General features: G+C 41.0%; 2 protein-coding genes and 1 long non-coding RNA gene across 3 annotated transcripts; 2 read left to right on the forward strand and 1 right to left on the reverse strand.

Moving 5' to 3' along the window:
* Positions 1-4,120: 4,120 nt before the first annotated feature.
* On the forward strand, positions 4,121-6,797 carry dlx3b (distal-less homeobox 3b). Its single transcript, XM_022209364.2, has 3 exons — positions 4,121-4,659; positions 5,397-5,581; positions 5,886-6,797. Exons 1-3 carry the CDS (start codon positions 4,317-4,319, stop codon positions 6,198-6,200), a joined length of 843 nt encoding a protein of 280 aa, XP_022065056.1. The 5' UTR covers positions 4,121-4,316; the 3' UTR covers positions 6,201-6,797.
* Positions 6,798-10,696: 3,899 nt separating this feature from the next.
* LOC127531179 (uncharacterized) lies at positions 10,697-20,134 on the forward strand. The gene is made up of 2 exons (XR_007938163.1): positions 10,697-10,877; positions 19,394-20,134. It is a non-coding gene; the product is annotated as an uncharacterized LOC127531179 (long non-coding RNA).
* On the reverse strand, positions 12,570-19,387 carry dlx4b (distal-less homeobox 4b). The gene is made up of 3 exons (XM_022209360.2): positions 15,716-19,387; positions 14,601-14,794; positions 12,570-13,111 (listed from the first exon to the last, which is right to left on the reverse strand). Exons 1-3 carry the CDS (start codon positions 16,035-16,037, stop codon positions 12,857-12,859), a joined length of 771 nt encoding a protein of 256 aa, XP_022065052.1. The 5' UTR covers positions 16,038-19,387; the 3' UTR covers positions 12,570-12,856.
* Positions 20,135-21,289: the final 1,155 nt, after the last annotated feature.

The raw sequence follows: 21,289 nt of genomic DNA on the forward strand, positions 1-21,289 counted from the left end.
CTAACATGTTGGAGTTGGAATGGTGTGAAATATCTCTTTAATCATGCCCAGTTTTGATTGAAGAGATATACGTTCGACAGAAAACTCAGCTTAAATGAATTGAGTCGAATATTACAGTCAATTAGCCCTTTGATGAACAGCATAGGTTCAAAGATACCCTTATTTCATTGAATATGAGTCACTTTTGACCCATGTTGTGCATCAAAGGGTTACCTCCACCTTCATGAAAGTTCTTTTTGATTGAACTGTGCAGTCATTTTTCAGGTTGCAGTTACAGATGCTGCTGAAATGACGTGGGGTTTTCAGACACATACTGTTAATATCTCGTTCACCCCCTTTTTTTTTTTAAATCAATGAACGCAGGCCAATCATTTTAAACCGTTCAACATCACCACAGGTTACAGTTACAGTTGATTTAAAGCCTCTTTAAAGCTTTTTCAACAAAAATATAAAGCATTATAACCTTCATAAAAGCAGATTTTGTGCTAAACTGTATTATCTGAGTGAGCCTAATACGCTGTATGTCATAATGAATTTTAACACTTGTGCACCATCTACTGGTTCTTCTGTGATGCTACAAAAGCCCAACTGTGTCCCAATTGCTCTTTATATTCATAAAAAACTAAGGATTCCTTTGTAGTTTGTTCCTCAGTGACTCATGGAGTTTCCAGCGTCACCTTTAAAAATATGAAATGTATTGTTGTGCACATTGCAGTGCTAAAGGATCAAACACAAACCTGAGCATTAGAATGCAGAGTAGAGTTTTGCGTATCTTCTTGTTTGGCTGCTGAACAAAGACCACCTCTATTTCCTCATTCATCGAGTGTCACATAATCGTATGATCTACTACTGGTTTTCATCAGTGTGTGACATCTGAGACCTGACAGTTTGATGAAGCCACAGATAGTGACGCTCCAAAACTAACAACTCGAGGTATGCTCACTCTGTTTGGGGCAGGTTTAAATATGCAGTCAGGTTTGTGTAACACTTGACAAAATACTAACGGTGGGGGAAAAAAACACTTACGTATCACAGTGTGTTAAAGGCTTACTTAAGTAACATCTAGTAAATAATGCTTCTGCCACTGGGGGAAATAACCTGAGAATCTCCTGTCTTCTTTAATGGGTGTAAGACATTTGCTGTAATTTGAAACAGATATCTGGGAAAACAACAGTTTGTATAACAGCATGAAACCACAGGTAAACAGGATCTGGAGCACTGGATTATATTTGGCTTTTTTAGTAAAACTGTGAAAGGACAGGCAATTAAACACAATACTAAGAGTCCAATTTTAGGCAACAGAAATGTAAAACTTCGGCATGAAACTATTAATTACACAAGCAGAGGAAATAAAGGGAAAACAACAACATATTGCATCTGTATATTAGTTAGTGCAGTTTATGTAATTTACAATCAAGAATGAAATACACGAAGGCAGTGGTTTTACAGTATATGCATGAATAAATGCAGTGATGAAAAGTAAGTCCATTTACAAGTACAATTTTGAGATATTTTACACGAGTGTTTCCGTTTTCTACTGCTTAATGCTTCTACTCCACTACACTTCAGAGGCAAATATTGTACTTTCTGCTCCACTTGATTCATAGTAACTATGGTTAGTAGTTATTGAGCAGATTTAGTTGAAAAATGCAAAAAAAATAATTAACAAATAATTTGCACTACCAGTCAAAAGTTTGGACACAACTTCTGATTCAATGCTTTTTATTTATTTGTATTATTTTTTTACATTGTACATTAATACTGAGGAATCACACGTTTTTGTTTACAACAGAATTCCATATGTATTCTTTTATTTTTAATTTATTGCTGTACATTATCTGCTGTTTTACATCTCTGACACTTATATGGACACTACTGCCTTTACTACGTCCGCAGCAACCACTCATACTGTTACTGGCAGCAGTCCTGCCACTGCCCATAATCTGCTGCTTTCGCCCACCTACTTCTTTCTCTTCCTCTTTTTTAATGTGCCGCTCTTTGCCCACCTAATTGCCCCTCGGGGATTAATAAAGTTTTTCTGATTCTGATTTATAGTTTTGATGTCTTCAGTATTAATCTATAATGCACAAAGTAATTAAATAAAAACCACTGAATGAGAAGGCGTGTCCAAACTTTTGACTGGTAGTATCATATTATTGATTACAATAAAACTATATTGATCCCAGAGGAGAAATTTCACGAGCTGCCCTGCTGATAAACTGCAAAAAAAGCGCCTTTTTTTGGCTCCAGTGTTTAAGTGATGAACACTTCACACAATCCTATAATGTAGGAAATGTTCTTGAATATGCCGTTCTGTCTAATGAGTGTTTTTCCTCTAAATACTTCAGGTGTATTTTGATGCAAAAAAAATATATCTGTACTTTTTCTTAAGTATACATTTTAATGACATGACTTTTACTGAGAGTATTCCAACACAGTAATATTGGTACTTCTACTTAAGTACAAGCTTTCAGTATTTATATGAGTAGATTTATAGTCAGTATATATTGCATGTATTTATTTATATTAGATGTGTTAAGGAGGAGTGTGGATTTAATGTGTAAAATATAGAAAACATGATTAGTAGCTGTACAGGACTAGTTTAACTGATTAAAGTGATCATGTGTGACTTAAAAGATCTGTGATGGAAGAACTGTTTCATTCTACATAAAAAGGCACTAAAAATACAAAAAAGGGCCCATAATAATGATAATATGTTTCCTCAGAAGAGTCTGTCTGCTTATTTGTCATTTAAAGAAACATGCTGACCAAACAGCTTATTTTAATTTGTGAAAATGAGGTGAATATGGGCTTGTCATCACTTAAATTTAACTGTGGTTATTGCAGATTTTGCCGCATTTTGTTCCACTTTTTATTTTATTTTTTTTGTATTAAATGCTATGGATTTATTTTTGTCACAATATGAAAAGCTGACCTAAACAGCAAGATTTAAATTTTAGTTTGCCTTGTTTCAATTTTGGGCAATTGTGTGGACTGGCCCTTTTTCAAACTTAATACCTGCACTATAGAAGCTCACCAGAAGAGGGCAGTAGATCACAAGCTATAAGGGACTGCAGAGGAGCTTCGTGTTAAAATCTACCACAAAATGACATTTAAAAAGCTTTAAACCGTGTCCTATGAACATGTTTCATTGAGAAATGCGCATTCTGTCTGTAGACATCAAAACTTGCTTCACCAAAGCGTGTACATGCTCAGTTTGTTCTATTTTCATAGGGAAATGAAAGTTAAATTTACAAATGAAGACACCAGGGGGCGCTGCACACCGTGATGCCAACACTGCAAATGAGCTGCAGAAAAACACAGACTTTAAAATGTTTAAACGGGATTGAATAATTATATTTTCACAATACTCGAAAAGATATCTTTTTCAACAGCTAACCTATTTTTCATAACAATAGAAAATGTATGTTTTAACTCCCTCCGGCCCACAGTACACTTCTTTACCGTTATCAAAAAGTGTAAATTGGATTTGCATTATCACACACACTCACACACATTCACACAGTCACACACATACATCACAGTGTGGAGGAATTTCCCCGCAGGCAGCACCAGTTGTCAGTCTTTCACATATCTCCTCCATCTCTTTAAAGCAAAGTTCACTGTCCGACGGCACCTTTGAATGACAATAGGAGTCGGTGGGAGACTGGCTGGCAGCCTTTCAATGGGCTGAAAAAAGTGTGATCTCGAGGCACTGTTAAGAAAACATTGCATAAAACATTAAGGAGACGGTCTGGCTGCAGGATTAGTGTTAGCTGCTATTGTGTTGCAATATGATGGTGCCACCGAGCAGCCCGAGGATGATAGATGCAGTTGTTGAGGGAAAAACTAGACCTGTGTTGTATTTTTTTGGATAGACGAGCCCTGAAGGCCCACAGATCCGCACGTTCACCAAGTGAACAGGTAAATTCAAATCTAAAAGAGAAAAAAAACCCACTCAGAGCAGTGGGATATTCAGCCAAGAGCGTATAGGCGCTCTTGGCTGAAGGCTGGGTTTCACCACAACTTCGCCCGGAGCGCAAAGAGGGGGTGAAATAGTGGAGCCAATGGGAAGGCAGCATCCAGCCCAGCTCTCTATAACACTGTGTCACAGGGGCTGAGCAATGCCACAACCAAGTTTCTGCAGCTGGAAGACTTTCAGTGGACTATAGACTCACCAAAGACGTGCGTTCAAAGAGCGCACACACTTCTCAACCACTTCTCTATTGAGATTTTTGCTCTGCGCGCTCCACAGGAAAAGAAGAAAAAGAGAATCCAGCGGCGGACTTTCTTTATCCTGGAGGGCTGCTTTCACCATGAGCGCCGGACAGACGTATGAGAAGAAGATTGCGAGTATTTTGACCGATCTTCCCGGATCTATGAGTTGCCACCCGAACTCCAAAGACTCTCCTACTCTGCCCGAGTCCTCGGTGACGGACATGGGCTACTACAGCGGACAGACGGCCCACGGTCACCACGAATACTACCAGAGCCAGCCGTACGGACAGCCCATGAACTCTTACCACCATCAGTTTAATCTGAACGGAATGGGAGCTGCTGGAGCGTACGCGACCAAATCTGAATACCCCTACACGAACAGCTACAGACAGTACGGACATTACAACAGAGATCACCTGCAGGCCTCACCTCCGGGCTCAGGTAAATGTTGAAATAATCACAGCTCGTGTTGTTTATCTCCGCTGTGCGTGTTGTCTGTGCATACGGCAGATTTACTCACTTCTTTAGGTTGATGCAGTGTTGACACAAAAAGGTTCTAATTCTGCATGCAAATGTTCTCACGGCGTCTTTCTTTTTCATATTACATTTTATATATGATTTTAAGATGGAGCCAAATTTTTAGAGATCTAGTAAATGAGTGATGTGAATCTGAGACCAGTGTGGCTTTCACTTGCCGTTTGATTCATTATGTATTTACAGGTAAAGGCCAACATTGGTTCAGCATTATTAAACCGTCTTGTGTTAATATGGTTTTAACAGCAGGTCTGGGAATGAGCCAGCAACTAACAACTGTCCATAAACCAATGATGGCTTAATTAAAGATAATATTCACTCCATAAATTCTGATTTAGCCGCTGGTTTGCTGAATTTGAAATTCGAGTAAAAGCCATTTTTTTCTACAGCTTGAATGATTTAATCTAGAATTTTCGTTTATGTCCTTGGTTTTCCACTAAACTGCCATCCTTTACTTCTTAAGTTTGAAGCTATGTTCCCATTTAAATGTGAGAACCTATTCTTAAATTTAACATTTTTTGTGTTTTTGTGCAGACAGAAATCCCATTTAAACGTATAAAGCAATCACACTGGCTTCGTTTTTTAAATACGCTGTTACACTTTTAAAGCTTAAGGATGTGTTTATTTTTTGTTGTAATTTGTAGTGAAAGAAGAGCCAGAGCCCGAGGTCCGCATGGTGAATGGAAAGCCGAAAAAAATTCGAAAGCCGAGGACGATCTACTCCAGCTACCAGCTCGCTGCTCTGCAGAGGCGCTTCCAGAAGGCGCAGTACCTCGCACTGCCCGAGAGAGCGGAGCTGGCGGCGCAGCTCGGCCTCACTCAGACACAGGTAAGCTCCCTGTCATGGAGTAACACCTGGTATCTTCAAAACTGATCACTGCTGTAGAGTCACGTGAATCAGAGCTTCCCAATATGGCCAATAATTCACTGTTTAATTATACACTAATGCGTAATTACGCACAGCAGACAGGATTTCCGTGTGCCTCTGGCTGAGACGCTTTAGCAAAAGTTGAAGAATTAAAAAAAAAAAATACAAGTAGCGTTGATTATAAATTTAAATAACCATACATTTATAAAACATATCCTTTTAATTTGGGTTGCATTACAATTAATCTTCCCACTCGTCTCCACAGGTCAAGATCTGGTTCCAGAACCGGAGATCCAAGTTCAAGAAGCTGTACAAAAACGGCGAGGTTCCTCTGGAGCACAGTCCCAACGCCAGCGACTCCATGGCCTGCAACTCCCCTCCTTCCCCCGCGGTCTGGGAGAACAGCACCCCGCAGAGCACCCCGATCAGCAGACCTCAGGTGCCGCAGCCGACGCACAGCTCCTCGCCGCCGTACATGGAGGATTATAACAACCACTGGTACCAGCAGGGATCACACCTACAGCACCCGGGCACCGTGCACCACCCAGTCCCGCAGCAAAGTGTGGGAGCTGTTTATTAACACTGACTCAAGAGCAGATTTTTCTCTCCTCATGTTTTTTTTTCTCCAAACGAGGTCTCTCCACCACAATGACTCTGCAGAGAAAATGTTGACTGGATTTGGAGCAGGCCTGAAATGAAACATTACTCTTTTTTTGGTTTTGGATGATGGAGAATGTTTCAGAACTGGGTTTCCATTCACAAAGCACATAAGGGATTTCTGATCACTTGTGGCAGCATATTTAAAGGACATCTGGCGTGTTTTTTTAAATTATTTATCGCTTCTGTTGTATTTCCTTAACTTCTTTTGTAAATGAATATGCAACGTTTTTTTAAAACAAGTAGCCTAACCACAAACCGAATAATGACAAAACTGTGCGGTTGATCCATGCTACAATCAAATCGTGGGTTTGTAGAGAGTGCTCCAAAAGATACTCAGGTCATATTTATATGGATTTGTACAAAATGTCGAAGGCTGTAAATACGTGTTTATATGCAGAACCACTATGATCATATTTGTTTGAACGACTGCACTGTGGTGCTTTCAAAACCATTTTTATATCCATGTAATTAGTCCACTTGTTGCCTTCCTGTCAATTGAATAAAGGTGTTAATTGCATGCTGTGTGTCTAGCCCATTTATACAACGGTCTGTTGAATGAGATTTAGGAGAAAATTACAGGTGAGCTTGGTCTCATCTTAAACGGTTTTTAAAAGAAGTCGGTTTGAACTTGATGAATCGTATTTAGGCTGATTGTAAATGCATTGGAACCTGCGTTATTTCTAACTTTTCAAAGAGTAACAGTCTTGTGCCAGTGAAGATACATGGCAGCTGACTAATTTACTAATTTAGTTACATGCATGTGAAATCTAACACTCAGTTTGCGTATTTTATTTTAGCTTTGCATAAAATTCTAAAAAAGAAAAACAGCAGTTTTACGAGTACATCAGCGCATAGTAGTTTATGTCATGTTTTTTGACCGGTTTTTCTGTTAATCCAGCTATCTTAAAGCTTGTAATCTCGCTGACCAACCGAGACAAATTTTCCACTTTGTGCTCCCAGGTAGTCTGTGAGGCTGTAATTTCACAATATGGTGTGAACTGACTTCCTCGGTTTTGGCGGTGCGCACGCATGCAGACTTGTTGGAGTCGCTCGGTTTTATTACCACTCTGCTGCCAGATAACAAGAGAGAATTCAGCCCGCTGCAGGGAGAGGAACACCGTGGGGGTGGGGGGGAAGCGAATTTGTTGCCAAAGAGAAAGAGAGGGGGGGGGGGGGGGTCTCCCTCCGCAGGATGGATGTAAACGCTGCCAAATATTGGAAGTATAGGAAAACACAAAGCTTGTTGTGTTTTTTTGGAGCTGCCCACTTTCTCATTCTGCTGCAAACTCTTGATAAAAGATCCAAGCCTCCAGTTAAGCAGGTCTTTGCATCCAACGACGCACTTCTACCCAAAATTTAAACGCGATTTCCACAATTCACGGCAAAACACTCAATTTGAATATACAAACAGCTCTTCCAACGTGATTAAATGGCCCCATGAAGCGACCATGGCGCGTATGAAACCTGGGGAAAACGTGGATATTAATTAGCTGAGAGATGCGAGACAAACATGACAACAACTCTGATAATGACTATTGTGACAGCGACAATAAGACTGTCACAGAAAAAAAAAACAGCCGCCCTCTCTTTCCGTCAACTAATAAATATTGGCAGCGGACAATAAGATTAGTTTGGCCACATAAACCATGCGTTATTAAATATGCTGCACACACACACACACACACACACACACACACACACACACACACACACACACACACACACACACACAAAAAAAATTATATGATGGAGAAACCGCGAATGGAGAGCTTATCCACATGGACCACCAAGGCGCCACTACGCACGGAGAGAAAATGTACCCACGGCGTTGGTGGTTTTATAACCTTTTCTCCTGCTTTAAGTAATTGGAAAGGTATGCGCCCTGGACTGGAGGTGTTACTGTATGAAACTTTATTGCAACATTGTCTGAGTGGCAACACAAGAGTTTCAGTGGGACTCACAGTGGGTCCTAGCTTTTGGGATAATTCCATTGATTTCTGAATTTTATAGGCTCAAAACAAATCACCTTGGAATAAGGCCTACTTTATTATTACTCTTATTGCTTTTATTACTGGTAACCCTGCTAATTATTATTCATTGTTATTTTTCATTTGCATAATGTCTGTTCACATTAATCAAGTCAAAGTGTATAAGGCCGTATCATATAAAATTTGCAGCAATATGCAGTAAAAACAGCCCTATAAATTAAAAACACAATCTGAAGCAAGAATTCTAATAAGCAGTGACTACATCTAGAGAAGTGCTGGCCATATCAGATAGGAAATATTGCATTCTTTTATCTATTTAAAAAAATCATATGAGAAAGTATATAATTAATGATTTTATTTGTGCAAATGTTTCTTCCTTGAATCACCAAATTCAGCTGATTTGTCTGTTATAAGCACATTAAAAAAAAAAAAACACTATAAAATAATGTTGATTTAGTCTATACACCTTTCAGGAATTTTTTGTAAATTCCTATAATAAATCCAATATTTTCAGATTAATTGCTATTAACTTCTAATGCATTTATCAAATTTCTCCAATTTAGGAAAAAATATTTTTCTTTGCATTCTGTCCCTAAAAAATATTTCCCTCTTTTTTAAACATGTGTTTTTATATTTGAGTAACAACACCATTATTCAGCTGAAATGAACTGCATTTTTTTGGACCATATTTTCCATCAAAGTTTATCTTCTTTGATTTCATTCACAACCCTGACATTTAATCTCTTCCACCAAACTTCACACACATTCCCTCATGATGTTGCTACAAACAATGAAATGTGTCACTGCCTCCATAATCCCATTTCCCTCATGTCCTCCTCGGCTTATATCCCTGAACTCAACACCAGTTGTCTATGGCATCAGTCATCGTGCCACTGCACTGTGCTGATTTGACAAAAGCGGCATGATTACTATTGCCTTTTAATATCAATGAAATCTCATCAAGGCTACATGTGACCTCCCTGCGGTGGTTCCCTCAGCATGTGTGGCCCTCGGCTGTGGCTGTCAGGGGAAACATTTGTGCCGAAGACAAACGTGTGCTTGCTGCAAGCTGCACTTGTGTGTGTGGGCTGTCGGACGTGTCCATATATGTCATCCCCAAAACATTAACAAGTCTAAGTAGCCGTGGAGGTGGAGGTGAACTGTTGAACTTGAATGTGATCCTGCATGGCACAACATCACAGCGCCCTAAATAGAGTCGGTGCCCGGGCCCCCAGGAACCCTCCCTTGCAACCATCAGCAGCATGGTGTCAGCACTTGTCTCTGGGGTGCAGCGATTTGGGTTGAGATGGAGGTCGGGAACTGAAATGCATCCATGGAAAGACTTCCAGCAGCTGTCCAACACTTAGTCCGGCCTGGGCCGGGCCTCGGCTGCATTAGGATCACTCACGCTCTCCATTTTGCAGTAAACTGGGATGAAATGAAGGGAGAAAGGCATCCTTGACAGCTGTGGACCTGTGAACCCTGGCTGACCTCAGACCAGGGCCTGGCCTGGCCTGGCCTGGCTGGGCTGCTGATGCTATACAGCCAGTCATCACATCCTGATAAAGCCTTATGATGAGACCTATTTGCTACTAATCTTGACATAAAACAGGAACTTTAGCGTTAAAAACTTGCATTGAAAGACTAAACCCTGCAAAGTAACGGAAAACTAATGAAAGGAAGTCATGAATCCTTCTTTTTCCCACCACATTTTTAAACATTTCCCATGTGCCTGGTTTGCTTGAATACAGCATTCTGAGTCTAGTTTCGGCATGTGTGTGTTTCTGTGGATGCCTTAGTGTCTGCCAAACTGTATTCCATCTTTTAATCCCTCCAGAGTGTGTGTGCATCATGCCCCAGAGTAAGTAAAGCCTTCCTTCTGATGAAACCAAATCATGCATTCGCTCTCCTTAACAGGGAAGCTGCTCACAATTACCCGGGATGTCAGATCACTCAAGTTAATAACAATAATCACCCTAGAGACCTGCATTGCCATTCGCTCATTCAAAGCAACTGGGATTTAATAACAAGCTATTTTCCCTCTTATTGCTATCCTGCAATTAAAACCCATCAGACACCTCGTATCTGATAACCCCAACCATCCACATCATTGATACAGTCAGACTTGCCTTTATCATTACCCTTCAACCCATCTCCCAGCCTTCCATCCTCTCCTCTTAGCTTGTCTATTACACGAGGAGCCTTTTCACTTTCCCTTCAATCTGCCTGCCTGATAATTGGTCCCCCTCCTCGTTTGAAAGGTCCTACTCTTCTCTGTCCAACTCCACCAGCCATTATTCTAATCTGGAGATGTGAAATTGCCTATAATTTTCCCTGATGCCCCGTCACTTGGTTCAGCAATGCTCGCCTCTTCTTCCCTGGGCCCGCATGTTTAACAAGGCACATAATGATCAGGAATGAGGGAAAGGGCACGAGGGTGTGTGTATATATATAAAGAAGGAGATGTTAATGTAGCACAATGCTTGTCGTTATGTGAGAAAATCAGCGTGAAGGAGTGAAAACGCAGGGCTCTGATGTGGCTTTGTTCTTCACAGAGACACCACTGAAGACTTTGGACCTGCTGAACAAGGCTGCACTTCTCCGGCTAGGTAGGAACTGAGTGCTCACTGTGTGTGTATATGTGAGGGGGCTGGAGGCTGGAGGAGGACAACAGCTTGAATGCAGTTAGAAATGGGTATGTTATTCTTCATTGTGTTTGCATCCAAAGTGACTTTTCTGGATGTTTCATTTTGCAAACAGCAGCTTTACTAAGAGCTGAAAGAGAAAACTGTATCTTTAAAGTTGAGATAATTTACTAGTATTTAGCTGAAATGCTTAAATGCAGCTTTTTGCATGCAAAGAAAAATCACTTCTTGAGCTTGTGGTAGGATAAAACCTTTAAAATTACACGTTTTGTCCCTTTAAAATGACACCAGGCATGACAGGCTACATCTGAAATAGATAGGATTTTAATCCAAGTATTATTTAGCAACATTTGGATAAATATCTCCACTAAATCTCCATGTGATTTGTTATTTTTCTAACCTCTGAGCGTGTCATCAGACAAACTGCATCCAATGTTTGCCAGACAGCCAAGATAGTGAGTGTGATGAATGAAAAAGATAAAAAGAAGTCACTGGGTGTTTCTACAGCGCACTGTGCTCATTCATTAATCAGACATCAGCTCTCCATTTAATCAAGAGCGTCAGCCCCGGACTGCTGCAAACTGTTTGTAAGGATATAAATAACTAATTCACTGTGTTTAAACAGAAAAGGCGGCAGAATTAGCAAATCAGAGCAAACGACAATAAATCAGGCGCAGTTTATCGGAGTGGATAGCACAGCCATTTATCATTTTATGATGTTCGCTGTTGGAGCTCGCAGGAGAAGGAAAATATTGTTAAAATGCTGGCTTGCACGTCCACACTCCTCTCCTCACGGCATGTGTTCCCTCCTTGGTGGAAAAAAGATGGATGTTGCCTTAGAGGTTCCCTTAAAAGCAGACGAAGTCTTTTTTTCGATTTTGAAAATGAAAGAAGAGATTGCTCAAGAGAAAGCAGAAAAATACAGAAATACAAAAATACTTTTTAAAAAGGATATCAGACTGTAATTTGATTGCAATGCTGCATTTCAAATTCAAAGGAATTATATGAAAGGCACGTGTCTTTACAGCCCTTTGTCCTGTGCGTAAAAGTTACCCTGAATTCACCAGCAGTGCGTAAAAGTGGCACAATGAATTTATTTGTTTTACCCGCTGGATTTTTTGCTATTAATGGACGTGTTTTGTTAAATTTAAGGTGGGAACAAAAAATAGCACGAGCAAGCAATATTTTTCTCTCCAAATGAATCACTCCTCAGGTGTTTTGACAAAGCATGACGCTCGAAATTCAAGCAGGTTTTCGTCAGTCGCTGCGCAGGAGTGTTGATGGACAGAAGACAGTTGATATTCCTGCTCGGCGTTATCACAAAGTACTTTCTGCACAGTAAGTCAGCGCAGAAACTGTATTTAATCTAGAGATCAGAAAGGCGCTTTACAAGCTTTTGTTTATCAGAATCTCACAGCTGAGTCCGGCTGCCATTAATTCAGACTTCTTTAAGCAGTCTGCGGTTTGTCACGGTCGGAGGAACTCAAACGCTATTTCCCTTTGAGATTATTGGACGGTGAAAATATTCCGCTGATAAAGCAGCAACCAAATGTCACCAAATTAATCACACCGACGTCAAACCGGCAGCTTGTTTGTTTTCACATAGCACCAAGCTGCTGGAGCTTTTTACGAGTAAAGTAAAGCCTTCACACAATATATGTTTTTAAAAGTTCCTTTATCCAGAGTGTCTCGTTAAACTGCACACACAAGTCCACATGTCAGGGATGTGAAGCCGTGCAACAGAGCTTGCAGTGACTTTGACATAACAAATCTAAAAACAAACAAGAAAATAAAACTATTGGATGCCTGCTTTTGAATTTTGCAGGGGAAATGAATTCACACGAAATACAGCGAACAAAGTATAATAAACACGCATTTAAAGGCTTTTCAGTTCTGCGAGGAGGCCTCGAGAGAAGTTCGCTGTAGCCTGGGCACCAATCCACTCACATCATCTGGGGCCTGGGCATCGCGTCCTGGTGAGGGTGATGGTTCGGGTACCAATGGCCGAAACTGTTCATGTAATTGTTTGGGTGCATTGGAGCTCCTTTGTTCGCCATGGAGACCTCCCAGAGCTGAGGCAGCGCGGGCGAGCAGGGGGAGATGGAGTTGGTGCTGTGGATGTGTTCCCCCTCTGATCCACTGCCATGCTTCATGATCTTTTTATATTTAGAGCGCTTATTTTGAAACCATATTTTCACCTAAAAGTGGGAGAAAGAAAGACGAGAAAGCACATAATTGTCACTGTGGTTAACAATCAGCAGTAATATAAAGGAATTATCACACTCAAGGCTTTTTTTATTAGCATATTTCCCCCAATAAAACTTAACACACTTTTCATCAGAATTGCCCTGGGGTGAATATCGTTACCAATAAAAAAGAAAAACTGCTAATAACTCTTCTTTTTGTGTTGCTTTTGTAAATCCTGCAGGCTTGAGTGGCACTTCTAACCCATTAAAACTGAGCTCTCGTGTTGTTTTATAAGGCCAGTGGTGCATGAGTGTGACAGCAAGCAATAAGAGAGTATTGTGAAATAAAAAACAGCCCCAAACAAGGCGCTGTGGTAGGTCAGAGGGAAAAAAATCTGCAAATCAAGATGGGTATTTTTGTTTTTTTGTTTAGTTTTTTTTTTCCACTCGAGAACAATGGTGTGAATAATCACAAAAAGCAAGCAAGCAGCACGAAATGCAGCACAACGGGGAGATAATTGTTGGGAGGGATTAAAGAATAATGTGCAGGAGGCCGCTGACATGACAGAGAGGATTCATTTCATTGTTTAGCTCCAATTGTGCAACTCAGACTTTTTCTTTTTGCAAAAGCGAGGCGACATCTGAAGGCCTTATTTTGTCCCATCTGAGAAGGATGAGCTGACAGGACACGTGCACCTGTTTGAGCCCAAAATGCACGTGCATGTGGAATTATATGTGTTGTGCCCGTGTGTAACCATATGGCTGGTGTGAGAGGACGCATGAGAGATTCACACAACCAGGCGTCTTTGCGTAAAAGCGCACAGCAACATATGAAAAAAGACAAATAACAACAAAAAAAGAATTAAACCAAACTATAATGACAAACAAATAACGTCTAAGAAAGTTATAATTAACTGGTTTCATCTCATGGTTTGATTTACAGCAAAACATAAACGCTCAGCTGCTGACATCCCTCTTATTTTGCAGACCTGTAACAGCCTATTTTCCCCCTTTTTGATAATTTTGTAACTGTGCTGCGGTCATGCTCTATTCACAAAGACCACTTAAAGGACCACAGCTGACAAAGGAAATGCAGCCACGAAATTAAGTACAGTAAACAAGGCGCGCATTAAAGGATTGAGTAACAAATTCGCTTTTCATTTAATGCGCAGAAGCTATGATCCTTCATAATGCTGCAAATAAGAGGTTCAACCAGTGGGGAACATCCTCTGTGACTCATTCATGTTATTTACTTCAGTGACTCATTCATGTTATTTACTTCAGTGTGCTGTCTGTTAATTTAGGACATTTGAAAATAAAATAAGAACAAAGACGATATGATTGACAATAAGCAACTAAATATTGCACGTTTGGTGTTGCTGGCTGGATAATTTTAGCCTCAGCTAGAAACTACAAAATGATCCTAATAACAATTGTGAATGTAGCTTCTAGCCGAAACCTACACATCCCCCTGATCCACTGAGAACTCCTGGAGGCCCACCTGAGTCTGGGTGAGTCCCAGCTTGGCCGCCAGGTCGGCGCGCTCCGGTAAGGCCAGGTACTGGGTCTGCTGGAAGCGCTGGTGCAGAGCCTGCAGCTGCAGACTGGAGTAGATGGTCCGAGGCTTGCGGATTTTCTTCCCCTTCCCATTCAGGCGAATATCCCTGTTTTCAATCACCGTGGATTTGTCACGATCTTGTACATGAAACAGAGAACAGACAGAGTTTAAGTGGAGAAGAGTTTTGATTTATGGCCTTTCTTCTTCAGGCGAACAGTAAAAGTCAGAGATATCAATTTTGATCGGCAGACTTTCAGGTTGATCTCCTCAGATAACAAAAGTGTAGAATTTTAGACAGCGTGTGATAAATTGTTCAATTTTACAGAATCAAAACAAACCAAAATATAGTGCCCCGATTGTACAGCTGTCAGGCCCTGCACCTCGTGCTAAAAACACACAGGGCCTGAAACCAAAATAAATAATGCTTTGTATTCACATCTACAGAATTCTAGCTTAATTTTGGCTCGATGTTTTAATAAGAGACCCACATTAAAACAATTCGGACTCATATTATCTTCCTACTCTAACAACAAGTATATTTTTAAAATATGATCTGAGAAATATTCCCACATATGGGCTGGAAGGATCGCTATTTTCTGTAAACATTGCGATAATGTGCACTCACAGTGAGGGTAAAAACGAGTTCCTGAGGTACGCCGAAACTACACGGGCCGTAATTTGAATTACCCACAGAAAATTATGGTCAATAAAATTAATGGCACCATCTCGCTTCATTATATAACATAAGCGGCAAAGAGAGAGCATCCCTCCAAGGCGCGTTGATTTAATCCCTGACCTTGTTTGTACATTTGGTGATTGAGTGAGAAATTGCCTGCTGATGCCTAAATCTTCACTTAACTTTCATTGTAAAACATTTTTATATGAAGACAAACACCTCATTTATTTTCGTAACTCAATAAACCCTGACATGCACGATTTTCTCACCAGGAAAAATGCGCGCCATGTGCGTAATTACGCATGGGCACAATGGCAGATGAATTTTATAGCCATTAATGATACAATAGTTTAGTGCTGCTCCGTTTCACTTTCTCACATACCTGTCTGCTCTAATCTGCTGTGGGCCAGACTGCTGCTGTTGCTGTGATTGCTGTGCTGGTAGGACATGTAAGCAGACGGGGGATGAGTGTTCACCGTGCCTGGGTAGGCGTAGCCCAAAGAGCGGCCATACGACGTGTTGCCAGGAAAAGGACTTTCGTGCTGGGAATGCCCAGCAGCGTGCAAGCCATGAACGGGGTAAATGTGGGAGAGTCCGGGAGAGTGCTGCTGGTGCGCGGGGTGTCCGTGGCCAAAGTCCAGGAAGGCCGATTTGGAGGGATCTGATCCATTCAGACTGTCAGGCAGGAAACCCACAGACATCATTAGCTAATGCACGAGTCCATAAACCGTCGCTCTGAAGAGGGTTTCATGAGTTCTGTCGGACAGCGAGGAAAACCTGGAGCAAATCCACACTTAGGTCCAATGAAAAGTTGATGAAATAAACGTCCCCGCAGTAGTAAGTCACAGTGAGCATGTTCACAGCTGATTGGGAGGCAAAATCAAATAAAAGCGAAAGGGATCCTTCTTTACATCACTGGAGGAGCTGACATGGTTCTTCAAACACCTCCTGAGCGCAGAGCCTCAAACACACTGCATTCCATCTGCGCGCTCTCTGATTGGTGTTCAGCAGCCGGCTGTCACTGGAGCTCCACCATGAACTTCATTAACATATGATACAGGATGCAGCTCTGCGGCCAAGAGCCACCTCCTTCCATAGACTCCGAAATAAATATCATTTGGCCGGGCGTTGAGTTTATTCTAGTCTCTTATGCAAAAGAAACACTCCCCAGAAAACATGATACATCTTGGGCTGCAAACAACAAAAACAACAAATGAAAAACCTGCCCGAATTAATTTAGCTTTCTTTTGGAAATATATCTCTCTATATTTGCAGTGAAACGAGGCGAAATTCGATAATTAGGTCAAAATAATATAGCTGGCGCTCTTTTACAGAAACACAATTATGACTAATTTAGCAGCAAATACATTCAAAGCAACACTTAGAATAATTAGATGAAGCTTATATGGTGTTAAAAAAAGAGATCTCGCGTTGTTTCGTTTATAACGTTTATGCGTTCCTTTCTTACTCAAATACTTTAAATCGACGTCATAAAATAATAATTCAGCTTGCCTCGTCTGTTGAGGATTTGCTGCTTTAGTGAGTCGAATAGATAAAAACAGGTTAATTTCTACTTTTCAGGAGTGTATTAATAGTTTTTTTCGGCCGTGGCAGTGAATAATGTAAAGCTAATGCACAGTACAGAGTGCGTTATCTCATACATGCTCTGATATTTGTAATTTTGCTCCTTTAATTTGGAAGCTAACTGGACTTATGGAAATGCATTTAAGTAAAAACTAGCATACAAGTCTGTAAATTCTAACATCTACAAAAAGGAGGTTGGTTATTCTTTATGGCTGCTCAGAGTTTTTATTTTTCTGTTTGTTAGAATAAATCAAAATTTTACTGCTCATTGAAAACTCCTCATTTCTAGTTTCAACACATGAATTAGCTCCATTATAGGAGAGCTTATGTACAGTAAGCTTGATTAAAATTATACACCAGTGCGCCAGAATATAAAGATATAAATATTTAGTGATATTATATTTATATAATGTAGTTGGATAAATGCTTCAATTTGAGTTTTTACATTATTTGTGTGATTAGCCTACAAAAACTGAACGTCATGCATAAATATTTTTCATGATCTGGTAACCAGAATATGAAAAAAAAACACGCAGAACAAAGAATGACAAACTTTGAAAGGATGTTTGACTTCAATATTATGTGACACAAAAATACCCAGCCCACAAGTCACCCACATTATTTCAAACTTAAATGTCAGGGTTCGTAAAATAAGAAAAACAAGCTGCCAAAAGAGGACAGAATTGTGGTTGAAACTGCCGAGTCAGCAAAAGCTCACAAGGTGCATGTGGACACAGTGTGGGAGAGGAAACTGTGGCTCACAGAGAGACCCTGTCTCCATTCCCCAGCCGGCCCTGACTCACTCCGGAGCAGCAGAGTCGACCCACAGGTGGAGAAAAGTGCTCTCGCCCTTCAAAATCTGATAGAGTCATCATGCACTGCAGCACAGTTTGATTTCACCCCCTCATCTTGGATAAATCACACACTGTACAAGCTGCAGTGAAATTATAAACAGAGTGTTTGGTGGGTTGAACGTGGTGCTGAGCTGCTGTCCAACCCCGTCATTTTGGTCATGTCTTACCCTGTCTGCAGCTACTGGGAATCCAGCAGCATTAAAGGCCTGCTGGGGGCTGGACTGCTTCCCGATTGCCCACAGGCCTCAGCCGAGCAGCCAGCCAGAACAAAGCCACAAATTATTATCATAGTAAAATTTCAGTCACAATGAAAGAAACAACAACAACAAAAAAAAAGACCAGGCTGCTGAGAAGCCAGCTTCATATTGTGGGCAACGAGTTTGTGAGGCCTCACAGCTGTAAATTGTCATTGGGCAATTATATCACTGCAGAATGCAATGCTGTGGCTGTGTAGATTAGCAGTTTACTGGCAATTTACTGCAACATTTTTGGTGTTACTGGTGTAAAATCACATTTGGAGTTGGCTAAAAGTGACTGGTGTTACTTTGGGAGCAGGTGTTGTGTTGGAGTCGATATGTTTTCACATTTGTGTCACTTTTTGAGGGATCAGCAAGATAAAAAATAGAGCTGTGAAGACACAGAGGCCTGCAGGTATAAATGTACAGCTCTCCTGTGAGCGTGGATTGAGTCCTGAGCGTTAGAGCCAAAGTGTGGGCAGAAGAGGTGCAGGAGTCAGAGAGGGAGAGAGAGAGAGAGAGAGAGAGAGAGAAAGCAAGGTGAGGAGGACCTTTAAGGCTTGTAATTATGTCAGTATTACGGGAGAAGAACAAAGGCGAGCCCTGCAGTCATGGGGCAGGGATGGGTCCTCGCTGTGGCTCTATTAATACACGCACAGGGATGATGCTGAAAACAGTCACACTCCCGAGTGCACCCCAGACTTGCTGGCGTCTGCTGCACAGCACGCATGAGCGTTCATCTGCAGAGGCGTGTTTCACATAGGTGTACTCTCTCCCACACACACACACCGGTTCAGTTTGTCCATCAGGCAAGCTCTGATGCAGAGTGACAGAATTCTTTGTGTACAAACCAAAGGCACATTCTCAGGCAAACTGCTGCCTCTGTGATCTTCCCCACTGGCACGTCATGTCGTACAAGCAACCCTCTGTTTCTGGGGCCTGCTGAGGCCTACGCTCAGACTGACAGTCCACGACCCCGGCAGGATGCAAGGATTTATTATCACAGGCTCAGCTCACCACATAATAGACATGAATAAAGGCCCACATGCCCAATTTCAGCAGCACAACTGTGATGGATCTGCAGCTGAGGTGTGGTTTGACACAATTACCTAACCAGAAATGCATCACTGAATCAAAGTGTGGACAAGGCGTGAGAAACATGAAGATATCTTTTTAAAAGAAATAATAACCCACTTGTACATGGATGGGGGATTTGATGTTACACTTTGGGCTTTCCTATTGTGGGCCTTTCTTTGCTGTTCTCGAAAAATAAATAAAGGTATCACCTCCCACTGAACAAGGCTGCTATATTTCAGTCCTTCTGCCTCAACAAAGCCAGTGCAAACAATGGGATTTACATTTTTCTATGACTGTTTTCTGCCTCAGGAAGAAAAAGAAGGGAGCGAGAGGAGGAGCCGCAGCAGTTCTGAGGATGATCGGCCCTAATCTCTCCTCCAGGCGCCATCACACGGGAACACTCCGATCTGCACGGCCGCAGTCTCATTCCTCAAGTGCAGCCACGTTTGCTGGGGATCTGCTGTTCCTGCGCTGGCAGCATCCGAAGGCCCCACGAGTTCAGCAGTGTCACATGATCCGGCACAAGCAGATCTGATGTTTACACTGGCTCATCTCACTGCAGAAGAGACACACACCTGCAAACTGGATTACTTATGATCATGACATTTTATTGTTGAGGTAATATAATTCAGTTCTACTGGATGGAGAAAGTAATTTTAATATAGTGAACTGACTGATTTATTGGTAATGCATTTCTACAGATTAAGAATTCCCTTTAGAGGTAAATATCAGCTTTAATCTCAATCCCTGATTCTATTTAATGCACTTTTTAAAATGAAATATCACTAATTTTCCAATTTTAAAATGAGGTAATCCACTTTTTCTGTTTCAGATTAATGCATTTAAAGTGTTTAATGCATGTACTTTGACTTATTGTGAGTGAATGTGTAATGTTCTCACTCAAATGCTGCATGCATGCTTAAAAAACATAAAGATATAAAGTGTTTGTCTTTGATATTTGCTGTCACATGGATCCTTTTAAACCACAATGGACTGTGTTCATTCTATTTGACTTTTGACCTTTTAAAATTAAAGCTTAATTAATTGTTAGTAATGGGGCCAAAGTAAAGGTCATTTTTGCTGCACAATTTCAATTATGGTGAAATATTCAATAGTGTGCCATTCTATCTTCAAATAATACAAATGCATGCGGGAGACTGATAATCTCTGCTACACTGAGGGAAAAAAAGTCAGTTAATTTTGTTTGTTTTTCTTGTTTTTAATTAATTCTTTTTGGATTAATTATCAAATGGAAAAATTGCCTTTTGTAGTTAACAGGTGGAGGGTTTATTTGAAATGCTTCATAATCTTTCTTTTCTTTCTTTATTATTTTCTGGAATGTAGAAACGCAAAGCAAAATTGGAGATTTAAAATCGACCAAATTCATGGAGCTTTTTAATGGCGTGTTTGTCCCCAATGTTGGCATAAATGTGAAGAAAAGACGCACAAATTAAATGGACGCGCACATGCAAACAAACAGATAAATTCAATTAATAAGAAAAAGTTGTTGTTGTTTTTTTAATACGCAATTAACTCTCCAAACTGCAGTGACTGAGGGTGAATGATATTGCGTGGGAAACGGCGGAGTGTGTGTCTGGTTTTTTGGCTCGGGCTTTTGAATTCATCATTGGCATAATTGTTACCAGACAGCGGATGACAGCAGCAGCGTCGCCCACCGCCGCTGACGGTTGGACTTAAACTTTTAATTGATTGGTTGAATATAGAGACTTTGGCAACTCCGCGAAGAAAAAAATATAAAATAAAATAAAGACGTCTGGAATCCGTTATGCGTAAATACGCGCATGAGCCATTTTGGCGCAACCTGAGCTCGGTGTCACTCGGGTCATCTGATTTAAACGGCTTCATTTGGAGAGAAAAGCGGTCACATGTCTAAATTACGCACTGGTAATTTTTCTTTCTAAACGTCCACATTCATCTGCTTTTGGCTGGAAAAAAAGGCGCATTTGGTGCCCATTCTGACTGTGGGCGCGCACAAACACTCAGAAAGCTCCCGAATCAGTGCAGAAAGCCGAAGATGCGGATGAAGAGCTGATGGACAGTCAGTGAAGCAACAGGGACAATGTGTTGGGTTAAATCTCAGGGCTTCACAGCTCCAGCAGTGCGCGCCTGCTCCACATCTGGAACAAAGAAAGCCAGTCTGGGTCTACCCTTGGTGTTTACTGCTCTGTTGTTTTTTCACAGTCC

Source organism: Acanthochromis polyacanthus, chromosome 19, assembly GCF_021347895.1.
Source record: "Acanthochromis polyacanthus isolate Apoly-LR-REF ecotype Palm Island chromosome 19, KAUST_Apoly_ChrSc, whole genome shotgun sequence".
NCBI classification, from domain to species: domain Eukaryota; kingdom Metazoa; phylum Chordata; class Actinopteri; family Pomacentridae; genus Acanthochromis; species Acanthochromis polyacanthus.